The sequence below is a fragment of the Pteropus alecto genome, unplaced genomic scaffold (genome assembly GCF_000325575.1).
Source record: "Pteropus alecto unplaced genomic scaffold, ASM32557v1 scaffold177, whole genome shotgun sequence".
Taxonomy (NCBI): Eukaryota; Metazoa; Chordata; class Mammalia; order Chiroptera; family Pteropodidae; genus Pteropus; species Pteropus alecto.
In genome coordinates, this window is record NW_006442207.1 from 10,711,689 (window position 1) to 10,730,109 (window position 18,421).

The 18,421-nt window shown below is 39.0% G+C and overlaps 1 protein-coding gene across 1 annotated transcript in view; it reads right to left on the bottom strand.

Annotated features, from left to right (window-relative positions):
* The window catches only part of SORCS3 (sortilin related VPS10 domain containing receptor 3), a 523,893-nt gene that overhangs the window by 238,379 nt on the left and 267,093 nt on the right, over positions 1-18,421 (bottom strand). The window contains exon 4 of the mRNA XM_006920878.1: positions 4,634-4,792. Within this exon, the coding sequence (XP_006920940.1) occupies positions 4,634-4,792 (159 nt within the window). The remainder of the gene's footprint in view (positions 1-4,633; positions 4,793-18,421) is intronic.

An 18,421-nucleotide genomic window follows, 5' to 3' on the forward strand; every position in this document is an offset into this window, starting at 1 on the left:
ATACACTCTAATTCTTCAGCACGCTGCTCGTGCGTGACATGACAGCACCAGGGAGAAACCAAGCAGTGAAGCCCACGTGGAACTACCATCACCTCCTCCACTGAGAACCCTGTTTGCCAGTGACCATACCTAAAACTGCATCAGATTCTTAACCAGCTCATTGATCTGTAAGCTGCTATTGACCTTGGCTGGTAGTGGGTGATCAAAACAAAACAAAACAAACAAACACACAAAACCATAGTTGCACACCCACCCCCCCAAGTACTGAAACAGCATCCTATCATCAGTGTGCTAGTATTCCAAAAAGTAAGTTTTACATTGATATTATTGCACATTCTAGACCAGTCTAGCCCAGAAGTGTCTGAAAAACAATAGTCTAAAAACCAGTGAGTTCCTCATCTCTGATCTCCAAAGCCAGCTGTATTTGTTAAAGTTTCCTTTTGCCAAAAAGATAAATGATAATAAAGAGCTTTGCAATCTCACCTCTTACTCAGAAAAAAAATGGCTATTTTCAGCCCTCCATCACCAATAGAAGGTCCCCCGTGTCAGGATGTATGCATCTGTGAATATGTGAGCACGTGCCAATTTTTTTTAAAAAACTAAACCGAGTCTCTTGTCAAGATGAGAGATGTTTAAATATCCAGCTTTCTATGGCAATGAAAACAGCACCTATCTATTTAGAGGATTGCAATGTCCAAAAAACCTATCTCAAAATCTTTCAAAAATTCTCAATTTTAATAAGATTATTGAGCCCTCCAGGTAATTCAAAACATCACAAGGTAACTGTTTCAGTTATCAGTGAGGAAATAGCCTGATGAAAACAAAAAAGAATTTCTGCCTCTTAAATATGCAGCCCTCAAAAGATGTTCTAGAGCTTTGGGGAGGGGAGGGGAAAGGAAAAGAGAGGCAGCATATCTTTTATTATTTCCAATTTGGTCAACCATAATCTAATACTTTTGCTGGTTGTTTTTTAATCACAAAGATTTTTGTAAAGCATCTCCAAAGATTTTTAGACTCATGAAAGGATCTCTTGTCTTTACTGATTCTTTTTGTATTAAAATCCAATATTGCAGGAAAATCTTGAAGGCTGAAGAGGAGCTGATACAAGAATTGGCAGGAATTGGGACTCTCACAGGATGGCCAGAATGCAAGGACTTGGTCAAAAGCCCAAGTCAAGCTGAGCAGGAAACAGAAAGCACTTTCCTATATTGGGACACATCAGAACTAATGAGGTATGGCTCTCCAACAGGGTCAAGTGCAAGGTGCATTTGCCGACTACCTCTCCACTCTTTTGCAGCTTTGGAAGTTGGAAGGCTTGGATGATCTTCACCCACAACTTGGCCTTGACCAGTGTGAGATAACCATGTTTCTCAGTTGACTTGAAAACTGCAATGCAGCATCTCAACTACCACAATGCTATGTGCATCTCTCAATTTCTAGATACAATTCTGTTCTATCCAGAAGGTATTTCCTTGGTTCTCCAGCAATGCCTTTACCAAGTGAGATCTCCTGGCAAGTCTCCTACAGCTTTGGGGTAGCAATTTGGAAAGTAAAGCAATTGGATATCATCCCTTCAAAATATCATTCAATTAGGTCTTCTGTAATACATACAACAGAACGAGACAGCCTTACCGATTCTAAAGGAATTGCTAGTGCATTTCATCAAAGGTACAATAATGGAAACATCGATTCACTCCTCACCACAAACATCTCCCTTTAATGCTGCAGTTACCTTAACACTAGCATTTTTCATTTTCTCTAGAAGAAACCAGCTGCCTCAACACATGCACATTAGCGAATGCTCCAGTCTGAAATAAGACAATTATATATCAATCTCAACTACTCTTATATCTTCATTTGTGGCTGCATAGCATCACTCTCCTTGACTCTAAACCAATAAATTATCTCTCACCTCTCCTCCAACAAAACAAAACAAAACAAAACAAAAAAACACCTCTTCTGTACCCAGGATGACTGGGTCTAGGTGTTTTATATCATCTCTGCAAATGTTGCCAGAGGCGTCATCTGCCTCCTCACTCCATTTATTTAAAAGAATGGCAGGGCACTGGTTCAAAACTTTATGGGCATGAAGAACATCTGGCCACTTTACACAAAAGATGTCAACATGAAAGAATACCTAAGGAATATTACATCCAGAAATGTACAATGTGGTTAGGAAAATCCATCAACACCCACTGCCACATTTTCAAATATTTTTACTAAGTGAGAAAGCAGCCACCAAGTCTGAAAGTATTTTGAATGCATTATATCCACAAGGGTAGGTCCTTTTTCAGCAATGCCCCAAATGTTCTTAGTGCTGCGGTGATAGAGAAAGGGATGTTCCTTCCAGATAAACACAAGGCACATTGCATTTGGTTTATCAACCTCTTGGCATGAAATGTCTGTTGCTTCTAATCTAGCTTGTTTCTGTATAAATAAAAACATGGTTTAGGAATTCTGAGCTTCTTTTAAAATATTACCATTCAGCCATTTAACAACATCCAAAGAATTTATTTTTTCAATATAGCTTCAAAATTTCTGGCTATATTAAGCATCTAAACTCACAGATCATCTGACATTTGGCTAAGTCTTTCATACAATATCCACTTGATGCCATGAAAGAAATGTATTTGCAATGGCTTTTGCTCTGCAAATGTCATGTGGGTGTCCTTATGGGATTGAATTAAGCACCTGATGCCCACCTTGAGGCTCCATTAATGAGAGATATAAAGGTTATATTGAAATTATTGTTTAATGGTGCCAACATCACACACACCCACGCACACACACACATGCTCACTCACTCACTCACTCATTCACTCATTCACATTTACAATCACATATTCAGATACATAATGAAGAGCAACTGTTTCAGTATTTAAGAGAGAACAAAGAAAAGAAGTTATTTCAACCAAGGTTATCCCGTGGATATCTCTATGCAAGACAGTGTTTGGAATTTTCTATTTCCCTTCACTGATTGATCCCACAATATTATTACATAATAGTTGGGCATCAAGCACTGTACTAAGGTTCTAGAAATGACAAGAAAAATACAAAAAATCACCTAAAGTCCATTTTCTTAAGTATAAGTTGACCAACTATAGAGGGTTCATTACCATAGCATTTATCCATTCACCTACTAATCCGTTCACTTAACAAATATTTACTGAGCACTTATTAATGACTAGGCGCCGTGCTAGGGACTGATGCTACCATGGTTAGTAAAATCAGACATGGCTCTACCTTCTTGGAGCTTGTGATCTAGTGAGGAATGCAGATACTCCAAAAACCACATAAATCAATGTAAAGTCTCAACCATGACAGGTACTCTGAAGGGGTATTGATGTTCCTTGTCACAGTGCCTTAAGAAATAATATCAAGAATAATATAACTTTGTTTATGAAGGAGTTTAGGGAAAATGTCCTGAGGAAGTGATATCAGATCTGAGATCTAAGAGTGATGAGGTTAACTTTAGGGAAGAAGATTTTAGACTTAGGAAATAGAGCAAAGGAGACAGCTGGGGTGCGAGGATAAGGAAACCATTTAATAAGAACTGATAACAGTGAGTAAAGAGAGAGAAAGAGGGACCGGGCCAAGTAGGTGCTTATACGTCCCACTGAGGACTGTGGTCTTTTTTCTGTGAGCCATGAGAAAATGCTGACAGAGTTTTAACAAAGGCATGAAATCATAAGATCTACATTTGGGAAAGACATTGTTCAGCGTATAGTATGAACACACTGGAAGAGGCACTGGCAATGATTCAAATGACAAAAGGAACCTATGTTTGAAGGGTGGTGGTCATAGAAAGAAGTACATGAAATCAAGACATCTTTAGGGATAAGATTTGATGATGGATTAGGATGCTGGGTTAGGAACAAGGAAGTGTTAAGGGTACCTCCCAAGCTTCTGACTTTTGCAATTATATGGATACAATATGGGAATGCTGGAAGAGAACCAGCTATGTTGGGGGAATATCAAGAGTTTATTTTTGGAATATGTTGAATCAAGAGGCTTCTGAGACGTACAAAAGATAAGGTGAAGTACACAGCTGGATATGTGAACCTGGAGCTCAAAGAGGAAGACTTATTGGCCCACTATATCTTGAATGTACTTTTAGAAAATATCAAAGTGGACAATGGTTGAGCCTTTGCTTCCCTGGCTAAACTCAGAACTATGAAATATTTAAATTTTACCAAATTAGGGTAGCATGGTGTGATGGAATATGCCCTAGACTTGGAATCTGACAATATGCATTCAAACTCTGGTTCCTCTAGATACTAGCTGGGTGCATCTGAACACTTCTGTTTACTAGAGTCACTATAAAATTATTATAATTCACATTTCCTATTTATTTCACAGGGTATTTTAGAGATCAAATGAATAAAATTATAGAGAAAACCTTCTTGAACCTGTGAAATAATAAAGAGCATTGCCAATCAATGGAAGATCCTCATCTGCATATTTTGATACTAAAGAGTAGAAAGGAAAGTAAGTTGCTGCAGACAAAAACAACTTGGTTGGAAAAATGAAATGCCACTGAATCAATTCCAAAATTTGGATTTGGAGTAAACAAGTACTTTTTATCAAGTGGTACCTGAGTGATAAGATGTGAATGAAAACAGTATCTGTTCACCTTTTGATCCAGACTGTAGGCCAGCACCCAGTCCTCTTGCCTGGGATGAAAGAGCAGACTCTGGATATAGAAAGTGAGCCGGTATTTCTGATAGGTGGCCCCTTCGTCTGAACTGATCAATATGCTGCTTTCCATTTCAGGATCACTAAGGAGCATGATCTAAAAATAAGAGAGAGGAGAAAATAGAGAGTGTTAGTAGGAGAGAATAAGTAAAGAAATTAAAGCATAAATATGAAGTCAGCTGTACTTGTATATATCAAATCCTAAAAGTGGCATCTGGGCCTCTATATGAAATATTGGTGTTTTCCCCCTCATTTAGTCCTTCATTGATGAATTGAGTTGAAATACTGTGCAAGATTAAGTCTGCATACAAATGAGGCTTCATTTTTGATGTTTCTCTTTTAAGAACTAGGAGTGGGTTCTTATGGTCCTTTGTCCCCTAACCTGGAGGTCATCACATCTCTCCCCTCCCCTGTTCAATGCTCTATGTTACTCTTCATCACATGATTGCTTGTATCGCTCTTTAGTCATGAAAAGGATCCCTCTATGATCACACTGTTTTGTTCTTTCTGATTTGTTTTCATGATTCAATTGATTTAAGTGGTTTTTCTCAATATTTCCCAAAGCACATATCCCCAAATGACCTTGAGGCAAATCCTGATGCTCAAGAAAGTTTGTCATCCTCAAGCCAAAGGGACAGAATGGCATTGTGTAAAGGCTTTGGCATAGAGAAATCGGGTTCAAATCTCAACACTTCTATGTTCATATTGTCTCATCTTGGAAAATTACTTAACCTCTAGAGGCCTTGGTTTCCATAGCAATAATTAAAAATGATGATGCCCAGACTGGCTTTGAGCACTTGGTACAATGAATATTCTTGACAAATGACAGCTATGATTACTATTTACCTTTCAATACTTACTTAAAAGTCCCCTCCAATAGGTACAATTTGGCTCCTACTTATAGTAACTCAGTGATATTGGTCTCACTAAGAACGTCATTGACTTTCCAGTATTTAAACCCAATAGACACTTAGGTACTCAGACCTTTCCTCTAGTCAAACTCCTAAGAATCTTTGATACCACTGGCAGTTCCATCCTTCTCAAAGCATTCTCTCCAAGGCGCCTTTGCAACGCTGTATTCATCTAGTCTTCCTTTTCATCTCTTTTGAATACTCAATTTTCTCTGTTATTCTTATAATTCACCATTCTTTTACCCTCAGGTTTGACCTTCTTCTCTTTCCACTTAATGCATTTTTTCCTCAGCGACTTCTTCTACTCTTTTTATTTTCCTCAATTACCATCTTTCTAGGGACAACTCATAAATTAAGTCTCACACTGAGGTCCCCTTCTCATAGTTTCAGACTTGAAAATTTAGCTTCCTGGTAGCTCCATCTGTTTGGATGTCCCACAAACACTTCAAACTCAACACGCCTCACAGTGGACCTCATCCCCGCCCTATTACTCCCCCAGTGTTTCCTGCCCAGCTCAGTGTTTCTACCAACCATTCACGTGAAGCCAAAAGCCTGAGATTCATCCTTAACTCTGCTTTTCCACTCTGCTTCTTCTACAATTCGTCTCTGAGCCCTGTCAATTTTACCTACTCATTAGCTGTAAAATCATTCTGTTCCTGCCTATTGTGATTGCCATAGTCCAAAGGTGATCATATCTGTACTGCATTACTATAAAACACCACTAACAATCTCACTGTTTTTGTTTTGTCCTCTCCAATCCTCTCTGTACACTGTGGCCAGAACAACCATCGTATAATACAAAACCGATTCTATATTTCCTTAAAACCATTCAATGGCTTACCATCAATCCTCTTATACTCTAAAATTCTTAAAATAGCCCAGCAAAATCTGCCCCCTGCATATGTCTCTGGCTTCATCAGCAGCATAGTACTTTCAACCTTTATTTAGTATCCCGCTCTACCCAACTTCTTGGACTTTCTAATGCTTGCTGAGTGACTAAATGAGCAAATGACTTTTTTTTCGTCTTACAGTTTTTCTTGCCTTGGGCTCTACTGCCACAAGTTTTTAGGGTTACCTCTATGCATGGTGTAAATCACGGGACCCAAGGTACAAAATAAAGCCAAAAAATATTTCCATTCCTTATAAAATAAAACTATTAAATAGCAGATTTTTTAAATGTTAGCATAGTATATATTAGTATTATAAAGTAAGCTTTAAAACAAATTCAATCCCTTTAACTGCTAAGATTCATAGTCCCTTTCCTCTTTTATTTCTTTGCAGCTTCCAAGACAAGTTTACTTTCTTTTTCTCAAATATTTGCTTTAGCTTCATTGAAATAAGTTATTACTAGTTATCAGCAAATTTTTAAGAAATGGATGCAGTATATACATTTTTTCATTGATGTGTGAATAATATAGGGAGGAAATTTTTAGATGGCACTGTGATGGGGTACAGACAACTGGGAAAAGCACCCCTGCTGCCCTTGAGGAAACCTCAAAGGATGTATCCACGTTCGCTGAAGAGTTTGAGAAGACAAATATACTGGGTAAGAATGAGGCTTTCATAACCGCCCTCACTTCCTTCTCACCATGAACTGATGGGCTACATAACAGGCCATGAAATCATTTTTCCCCTGGTGCAGAGAAATTAAACTGCTTACTTTATGCAGGTATAAAGAAGCTGCATGTCTATGATTTTAATTAGAAGATAAGACCAACATCATAAGCAAACTTTATTTTATATACCATGAGTTACAATACACTGAATAAGGGTTGCCATCAAGTAGTTAATGCTATGTATCCTCTTCCTCCAGCCCCATTTCTTTCTGCACAGATAAATCCATACTTGCACTCACAAACACAGCGATCCACACACAAATGCCACATATGTGTGCACGACACATACACTTACAAGTACACCAATGCGGCATACATGTCCACACACACACCCAGAAATGAATTTATATATAAGGCATATTGACATCGTGTGGCAGTTTGAGGGAGCTTTTGTTGGCAATAGTACATTTTTATTGCAACTTTTCTCTGACATTCTCATCAAAAATCCTTTTATATACTTTGATATCACTGGCAGTGTCTGTATTCAATCCTTGTTTCTGAGAAGAATAAAAGGAAGGGAAATAGCAACCTATCTGTTCTGGATTTCTAAAGTGTCAGGTACTTTACTGGATATGTTATCAAAACTGCTCATAAATTATGTGAAGTATCATTACTTGCATTTTATAGATAAGGAAACTGAGGCTCAGAGGAAAGAAGCAAAATGACTTTGACCTCTTCCGAGCAACTCAAACATTACCACCTTCCCCCCAAAGTAACACTTTGCTAGACTTCAAAGCAATAGCATTTTATTTTAATTAATCTTTACCAAGGGACAAGTAGAAGTCAGAGAAGCAGGTATTCATCCTTTTTTAAAATATCTCTAAGAAATACACACACACAAACACACACACGCGCACACACATACACACACACACATAAATATCTCTAAGAAATACACACACACACACACACACACACACACACACAGCAGCTATAAGAAAGCCCCTTTTCTCTTCTGACATATATCCACATCTGGCTAAAAGGTCGTGAAGAATTAAATGAACAGGAATCCAACAGGAAAATATATTAGTGCACAGACTAAAAAAAAAAAAAGGAGACCATATATTATATTAACATAAATATAATAAGAGAGCAAATGCCTTATTAGAAGTTGTCTCAAGGTAAAATAAGTATATTATATACTAACATACTACAGATATAAAGAAAATCACATCATGCTCACTCACATTTTTATTGCTAAACAGGGATTTCAAACACAAATGCCTAAGAGGGCAAAGCAGGTAAAGTAAGTGAGTGAAGCAGGTAAAGCCAGACAAGGAGTGATGAGGACTGTGCCAAAATGGAAAGCACATACCTTTCCTTAAAACATTTAATGTTGAAATTTGGGGGGGAAAAAAAAAAAAGGACCCAAATTAAATATCTGTGGACTGAATCCATGAAGCAGGCATGTGACTCATGGCAATGTTATAATAGTTGGTTTCTTCCAAAACAAAGAAATTTACAACCCTTGTCTTTCAACTTTTAATTGTAGGTCTATAGATGTAAAACCTATAGTGATGCCTGTTTAGGTGTCTGTGAGTTCTGCATGTACATGATTTTCGACAATGTGCGCAGAAAGGAGTTCCTATTGAAGATATTTGTATTTGATTTTTTTTTGTTTTTATTTTTTGTGGGGTTTTTTTGCATTTATTTTGTTTCCAGCTTTTCCTGACATAAGATCTGCAGTGGGTGTATGCATGTATTGGAAGAGGAGAAGGAGTATTTTAAATCTAGTTTAACAGTGTTATTAATGGTATACATTCCGGAAGCAGGTGGCTTGAGTTCAAATCATCAGTCTGCTATTTTATGCATAAGCGTGAGGATATTATTTGATTTTCCCAATATGTTACCTCACCTATTTAAAAAAGCAGATAATTGTATCTAACTGACAATGCTGTTGAGATTTAAATGAGATCATGATTAAAAGAGCTTAGCACAGACCCATAACTGCTAAATAAACATTAACCTTTATCTCTAAATCACCCAGGATAATAGCATAACTACAGTCAGAAACAATGCCAGGCAGGTTGGAGATGATTAGAAGCAATTTGATTTGGGGATTATTTTCCTCCCTCTTGGCTCTCATCATGTCTGAGCTTTGGGGATAAAAACTAAAGGGGTGGGTGATTGGTGACAGAAAATTGGAGTTGCTGTTCAATGGGTATTGTCAAAAAAAAAAGGGGGGGGACGACATTAGGCCCAAAATGGAGTCACTGGTGTTAAGGCCCCATGTTGGCAAACCAAGACTTAATACTTAACCTAATTACAGTTTCAACATTCCCCAGGAAAGTGACCTTTAAGCAGCCAAACTGCAGTTTCCTGGTCAGCAGTAGGAGGCGATTCCCTAATAGACTCCTTCCGTTCCCCTGAGGAGGTCAGCCTCGCCTGAAAAAATGCATTCATCACTCATAATTCCCTTTGTCCACCCCTTCTCTGCCTTTAAAAAGCTCTCCATCTGCTAGATAGGATGCTGCCCATTTTATGAATCATTTAACAAAGCCAGTTATAGCTTTAAAATTTACTCATTTGAATTTTTGTTACTTAACAATATAATGTTTCAGTCGTGTAAGATGATAACCATCTAAGGATCTGCTGCACAGCATTGTTCTTGCTGTTTACAGCTCTGTGCTGTCAATTGAAAGAGCTCAGTAAGAGGGTGGGTCTCATGTTATGTGGTTTTCTTTTTTTTTTACCATAATTAAAAAAAAAAAAACGTGAAAGGGTAGGGGAGGAAAAAAGTACATTTTACATTTATTTTGCATACATTTTACATCCCTGATATTAACTGAAGAAAAATACACTCTATGAGCAAGTATCAACACCACCAAAACGAACACCAATCAGTAGATAATTGTCAATTTGCTAAATACTGTTACGACTTTGACCATTCTCATCTTTTCAGTGGGAGCCTCCAACCCATGAAGTGACTGAATATATCGCTGCCGTAGGAGTGAGAGCCTCATACAACCAGTTTCTGTGTATTTGACCATTTGCTATACATGAATTGTCTGTATCTCAAGTTAAAGAAGGACAAGTTTTAGAGTTTACCAAAATACAAATGGCACAACATCATTGTTTTTTTTTTTTTTGGCCTGTAATCCTTTTTGCAGGAAATTCCTGGGAAAGCTGAATAAGTGGCCCTATTTTTAATGGTGTGTTGCAAATTGCAAAGGACACATCTGGAAGTCAGGCATCAGGCAGGGGATATGCTTATTCAACTTACAATTTCGAAAGCCTATAAGCTTATTTATATCCAAACCAGTGAAAATTAGTATTGGAGATGTCAAAATCCTCCCCAGAAATCTTTCCAGAATGCACCCTTTCCTACTGCTGGGTGAGTCTTACAATGTCATTGACAAATATGTTACTTTATTCAATTGTCATCTTCTCTCTCCTGTGTGTAATCCATAGAATAGGGGTGAAAGCTAGTTTCTCTGCCCTACTCTGTCAGAGATCCTAGAAATGCAAGGAAAACAAATTCTAGTCCAATGCTCTGAAAACAGTCACAAAATAGGATTAAGTAGACTTCCTATGAATAGAAAAGGAGAGATACTAATTGACTGTATAATTAAGTCTTAATGGGAGACCCTTAACACAATTTGCACTCGATAAGAAATAACAATAATATTAATACAAGCTCACAAAGAATATAAGAGAGGGCTACCTTCCCCAAACCTATTGATATAATTGATATGTTGTTAATCATTGACATATACACAAACAGAGCCTGTTATAGATAAGGCTTTTTAATCACAATATAACAATAAATCAGCATTCACCCCTCTATTTATCTACCCATTTATCTAATATCTCCTCTTACAGTAGTAATTTCCTACTGGGGTGAGGGGAAGGGTTGCCAGCAGGGGACTTTTAACAACCTATAGAGTTGTTTTAATTGTCACATCTAGGGGCAGAGGAAGAAGTTACCAGCATCAAGTAGAAAGAGGCCAGGGATGCTGCTTAACACATAACGATGCACACAAAGTGCCCACAGCAAAGAATTATCTAACAAAAATGTCAATAGTTACTGCTGTTGAGAAACTTTGTAATTAAGTAGATATGATAGGCTAGATGCCTAATAGATACACACATACGCACACATATCCTATTGTGGGAAATGCATATAAATTATTTTTATATATATATATATATATATACACACACACACACACACACACTTTACAGATAGGACATCAGTGCATACTTATGCTTACACACGTCTCTTTTACCTACTCTTTTACCATTTATATGTGCCATTTTCTTTGCCAAAATTAGACTTCCCATGTTTCCACCCCAAACCTTCATATCTACTCATCCTTGAGAATTTAACATAAGCATCATCAATAAGGCAACAATCATTGAGGCCAATTGGAGAAGAAAAAGCACATAAACAACTCAACAAGAACAACAACAAAACGACTATTTAAAAAATCAACAAAGAACTTCAATGAATTTTTTCCAAAAAAAGCAAAAAATGAAAATGACCAAAAGGTACATGAAAAAATGCACAATATCATTAATCATTAGGGAAATACAAATCAAAACCACAAATTAGATACCACCTCACAACCAATAGGATATAAAATAGAGAACATAATAAGTATTGGCAAGGATTTAGAGAAATTGGAACTCTTATGTATTGTTGGTGAGAATGTAAAATGGAACAGCTGCTATGGAAAACAGTATGGGGATTCCTCAAAAATTAAAAATGATCCAGAATTTTTCTCTTCAGGATATATACCCTCAAAGAATTGAAAACAGGGTCTCAAAGAGATATCTGTGTACCCATGTTCATAAGAGCATTATTCACAACAGCTAAAAGGTAGAAGCAACCCAAGAGTTCACTACACAAAGGTGGTGTTTACATACAGTGGAATATTATTAAATCTTTAAAATTCTGACACTTTGGTTGAATAGACCATTGTGGAAGGTGCGGAATAGTAGGACAGAATCAGAGAGACTAGACGTAAGCCATTGTAATGTTCCAGACAGAAGAGGCTTATGGCCTGGGCTAAGAGGAAGTGCCAAGGTACCGAAATGTGGTCCCTTTCTGGGTGTATTTTAAAGTGAAAGGCAAAAGGGTCCACTTATAGATTAGATGTGGGTTATCAGAGAAAGTGAGAAGATCCATTAAAAAGTTTTATACCTGTATGCTCATCTCAGTATCGCTTATCATAATTAAAAATTGGAAATAACTCAAATTGTCTAATAGGTTTTTGGCCCAAACAACTGGGCAAAAGAATTAGCATTTAAAAGATAAGAAATCCTATGGGAGGAGCAAGCTGGGGGCTTTGGAAATAAGAAATTTGGTTTTGCACAGGCTAGAAGCCTGATAGACACCCCAAAGGGGATGTGAAGTAGACAATGGACGTGCTAGGCCTATTTTCATAGAGCAGACTGGCCTATAGATAAGCACTTAGGAGACTTGAATAGCATTTAAAGATGTGAATCTGGAGATCACCCAGACCGTGAGTTTAGATGGAAAAGCATCTAGAGAGCTGAGCTCTACAGCGTTGTTTAAGGGTCAAAGAGGTAAGGAGGGACCCCAACAGGAATTTGAGGAAGAAGACAACCCAGAAACTTCGGTGTCCTTGAAACCTGAAAACCAAGAAAAGAAAGTGATAAGGGAAGAGAGTGTTCACCTGGATCAAAAGCAACTGATGAGTAAGATGGGTACCAAGAATTGACTGTGGAATTTAGCCATGTGCACGATGCTGGCGACAATGGCAAAGGCAGCGGAGTGAAGTGTGCAGACAGTATTGATGCACGTATGAATTGGCAACACTGTTCTGGAAAGCAATGTGGTGATATGGAACAAGAATCTTATAAATATTTATACATTTGACCCTGTAATTTCTCTTCTAGGAATCTGTCCAAGGAAACCCTCAGGGATCCCAGTAAAAAGTTTATCCACCTGTATGTTCTTCTCGGTGTTATTTATAATAATAAAAAACTGGTAACAATCCAAATATCTGATAGAATGATTAAATAAAGTAGGTTAAATCCATTCAGTGGAATATTAGGCATCTATTAAGTATGAATTCAAATAGTTTTATGACACATGAAGAATAACTATATGTTTAAAGTGCATAAAAAGCAGGTTAAAAACACATGAAGCATAATTTCAATCGTGTTAAAAATTGTTTATATTTTATGTCTGTATTTACGCATAGATAAATCGACGACACATTAACAGTTATTGTTACTATGTGGCAAGATCATGAGAAATCTTTTTTCCTTATATTTTTCTATTATTTCACAAATATTCTGCAATTCTGCAATAAGCAGATTTTACCTGTAAATTTTTTCTCCTCCGCTCTCTCTCTACACACACACACACACACACACACACACACACACACACACACACCCCCATTAGCTCTTTCAAGAATCTCAACAAGATTATGCCAACCTGTTTCCTGCCCTTGAAAAAACTGAGAAGCTGGATAAATTTCTGTCCATGTTGTAAGCACTGCTCCGAACTCAGGACACATGTCGGGTGAAGGTAAGGTAGTAAAGGGACTTCAGTGTAGACAGCAACAAAAGCACCCCTCAATTCAGGCAGTGGTATTCCCGACCTCCTCTCTGAAGTAGAAATCTCTGGCACCTGAGTCCCCATGTCCCCATTACGTGCTCCCCCACTGCATGATGTATCTCCCCCAGCCCAGCTCTAATCACGGCATTTCCCCTCCACGAGAAACTCCAGTACCCTTTCCATGGAACAGAAAACAAGCTGGCACCACAGACACCAAACAATTGGGGTCTCCTGTTATTCTCGGGCTTAACTAAAACACAACCCTATGCTTCTGCCAAGCATTCCCTAAATGTTTTTTTTTCAAATCACTATACTTCCTCTAACATTCCTATCTTTGCTGATGCTCCTGCCCCACCCAAAAGCCCAGCATCCTCCCTACCCCTGCCTCCCCTCAAGACTCATTTAAATTCTCTTCCTCTCATTAAGCCTCCCAATGCTCCAGCAGAACAATCTCTGCCTTCCACTGGCAAATTTGTTCCCACAAATTGATATGAGATTTGATACGATATGATTTGGAAATGTTTAAAATATTTGAAATTTTATAAATATTAGTTACATTTTGTTCCACTTGTATTCATCTCACTTCTTCCTCTAGATGTGAAGTTTCTTAATGGCAGAGAACTTCACTGATATTACCGCCTCTGGTCTTCTTTGCCCGGCTCAATGAAGCACATGATCTGTAAACATCTGATACATGACTGAGTGAAAGTCACTCAAGGGTTTCTAAGTTTGCTTGTTCTCATGTTCACTTCATTATATTTGGGGCTTACCAGTATCCTAGCCAGAGAAGCTAGCTCTGTCTCGGTAAAAGCAGTCAGCAGAACTTTTACCCAAATCACTGCCAGATCTCTTCTGTGGAAGTCTAATACAGACAAATTTAACACATTGATGGCCATATTATTTTTCAGCAAGATATTTATTTCCAGTGTTTTTAAAAAGCAAGTGTAACCCTGGGAGAAGTATATAGGGTTGGGTTGAAGTAATTTTCATTACTTTTGTTGAATTATTTTTAATATTTTCTTGTGGTTTGATTTGGGGACTTCGTTTAGTTTGTTTTGCTTCCCCCACATCAGGAGCACTAAAGAAAGGTGAGAACCCAGACATGTTACATGAGATTGGGTGGAAGGCCAATCATCTAATTCAGGTTAGATGAGTCCAGGGCTTGAGACCTGACACAATGTTGTCACAGGCATAGATAATAACCAAGTATATTGGGAAAGGTTTTGAGACATATCAAATCAGTTGAATCAAGGTGTTTGCTCTTTCAAGTACCAAGTTGCTACTGTGCCTATCTGGGACCACAGCGGAAGCCCAGAGTTGAGAGTCACTGCTTCAAATCCTAAAATCAAAAAGGCAATGACTACATGAAGAGATAAAGAAAAAATGCTTACCAGTATGCATATTATCCACCACACAACAAACCTAATTTATAAGCATCTTGTTGAAGCTGTGTAGGAGGAAGATCCTGAAAAGATTCTGGTGCACGAAGAATGGAAAACGGAAGTTAATTGCACAGTACCCATTATGACTAATTTAAGAATTGTAGATTGCCAGTGATACAGTATTCATTGTGTTACCTTTAGTATTTAATTTAGTGAACATTAAAAAAAGGGACAAGGCTTTCATAAGTTTACCCATTCATCCTCTTTTTCCATTGGATCTTAAATTCTTCATATGAGAAGCTTTCAACCCAGGCAGTTTTCAAAGGCCTAACCTTTAATATTTTAGTTACAAGAAGCGAGACAAGCTTTAGGTTACCATGAGGAAAACAACTAAGGGAGCAAATAAACTCAGAAAAATCCTTGTCTTGGTATAGCTGGAAGAGACTATGCAGTCAAGAGCTCACAGTCATTGGTAGCAAGGTCGCTACATTCTGGGGATGCCTCCCCCCCGCCCACATTCAACGAGAAGGATAATCATGTGAACATGCACTAAAACTCCTCCCTCCCAGTCACTGCCCACATATCTGAGGGGCAGAGATGAGATCACATCCAGCTACATGCTAGACGTGACCAACATTGAGCACGGCATCTTCCTGAGGTGACAGCCACATGAGCCAATGGACCACAGAAGAGCCAGGCTGGAATAACCAATGGTACCTTATGGTCATCTCACCAGTGCAGAAACTGTCCTGAGGAAAGGAAAAGGGAGCGCTGATCCCATCCCCCCATGAGAGAGACATTTAGCTCCCAGAAAGAGTGAAAATAAACAGGAGCCAGACCATGCAAGGAGCTGGGCAGACCCTTGGTCTTTCTACCCCCAGCTCGAGACACCTGCTCTGTGTACCTTCACCTTTGGTAGAGCTGAATAATATCAAAGGCTTTGAGTTCATTGCATTTTATAGTTTGCCAAGCTCTTCCACAGCTATTCTCTCCTTGATTATCACTCTACTCCCCGGAGAAGGCAGGGCACGTGTTATTACCCAGTGTCTTAGTTTCCTGCTGCTGAAAACAAATTACCACAAGTTCAATGGTTGAAAACAACATAATTTCATTATCTTACAATTCTGGATGTCAGAAGCTTAAAAGGGATCTTGCTGGGCTGAAATCAAGGTGTCCACGATAGGCTATACTTTTTTCCTGAAAGCTCTAGGGGAGAATCTTGCTGCTTGCCTTTTCTACTTCCAGAGGCTGCACACAAAACTTGGTTCCCAGCACGTTTCCATCCCCAAACCCAGCAATGGCCTGTCCAGTCTTTCCCATATTGCATCCCTTTGACTCTGCTTCTTCCCTCTTCCACAGTTTTAAGGACTCTAATGATGATATCGCCCCCTCTCCCCCGTCCTGGATAATCCAGACTATTCTCCTTGTTTTAACATAAACTGATGAACAACCTTAATTCCATCTAGAACTAATGCCTCCTTGCTATGTCATTTAACATATTCACAGATTCTGGGGATTAGGACATCTTTGGGAGGCTGTTATTCTACCTACCATGTCCCATGCTATAGGCAAAGAACTGCCAGACCAGAGCTGAGTGACCTGCTGGAGGTCACAGTTGGTTACCAAATGTTAAAACTGGGGCTCAGACTCAGAACTTTATCTCCCGAATTGAACGCTTTATTCTTCTAGCTGTGCTCTGTGTGGGTGACATAATGAAGGAGAGAGAGGGGACACAGCAAATGACAAAGGCAGAAAATCAAACAGAAATCAGTAGGAGAACCTAGCAGAGACTTCTGCCTTATAAGTGTTCTATTTGTCCACAGAGTTCTCTTGTTCCGCCCTCTCCACCATCCTCGCCCTTTTGTTTTCATCCCTTCAGCTGTAAATCTGACCCCATTACTCCCAAAGAAAAGGCCATATGTGTGTGTATTTTTTCCTGTTGGAGTTTTAGGGTGTTCTGGTTGTTTGGCATTGCTTCCTGTCTTTCCCAACGTGAAGCAGAGGGGAAGGGACAGAGAGGTAGCAATTTTGCCAGGCAGGTACTCTCTGTAATGATCCATCATCCAGTGCCAGGTGGTCCCCAGACAGGCAGGGAAGAGAAAGCCACAATAACAGTAATAAATGGAGAAGGGGGCCTTCCAGTAACCGCATAATGAGGAACCCCAGCTGCTTTAGTCAGGGAGGGTGGGCGGAGGCAGGAGAAGAAAGACTGAAGGGGTGAGAGATGGAGGTGCCCTACGGTGGCAGTTTTCTATTTTACCCCAGTGACTCTTCTGTGTGTGTGTGTGTGTGTGTGTGTGTGTGCGCGCGCGCGTGTGTGTGTGTGTGTTTCCTCATGGCTCAAAGGAAGAAAACACCACCACATGCACCCTCACAAAGTTTGTGTTGTTGTTAAGAACGGAAGAGCACATTTGTCAAAAGGCACAACTGCCACTTCGAAATCCTAAGCTCGGCAAAAGAATCTACCCCTATAGTGATTTAGATTAATCGCTTCTCATTAAGAGCCAATAAACAAACTGCATTCAGAGAGCTCTTCTCAGCCCAGCCCACTGTTGCCGTGTCTAATTGCCGAGATGGAGAGCAGAGGCACACCAGAGAGTTGTCAAATGTAATTTATAGGTTTTTAAGATCTAATCATTTTCTAAAATATTAGATTAAATGACCATCTATATTAAAAAGGAAATTACATTTGACCTTGCTTTCTTCACTTTTCCCTCCTTTTCTAGTTAGAGTTTTCAAAAAGCTCTAATCCCACAGCAAAGGGTCAGAAAACATCCTTGACAATGTACTTGAGAAGGATCAGCCAATGGGCTTCCCTGCACCCAGCAGTGTGTGCAGAGAGACAGGACAAGAGATAAATGGGGATATTCTCTTAGCTGAGCCAGCTCCATCCAGGCACCCCACGGAACCCAACCCCCCTTTCTTGGTCCTCTTACCCCTGACCATACTCACCCCAGTTTCAGAGGATTTATTTCAGTGTTTGTGGTGGTAAAGAGAACCATGAAGTAAACCAAAATGCTACAAAATCTCATCACCTTTAGATTTGGCATCCAACAGACCTCACTTTTTCATTTAGTCATCCAGGCATGTGGTCAATCATTTGCTCAGCTTCACTTATTGAGGCTCTAACTGTGTGCCAGATTCTAGGGTGGGCCTGGGGGGTTCAAGGCTAAGTAAGAGTCAAATTCCATCTCCACTTATTAGTTCATGTATTAGCTCCTTGACTACAAAGCTTCGGTTTTTCTCAACTATAAAATCAAAAGAGCAATCTCACCCTCGCCC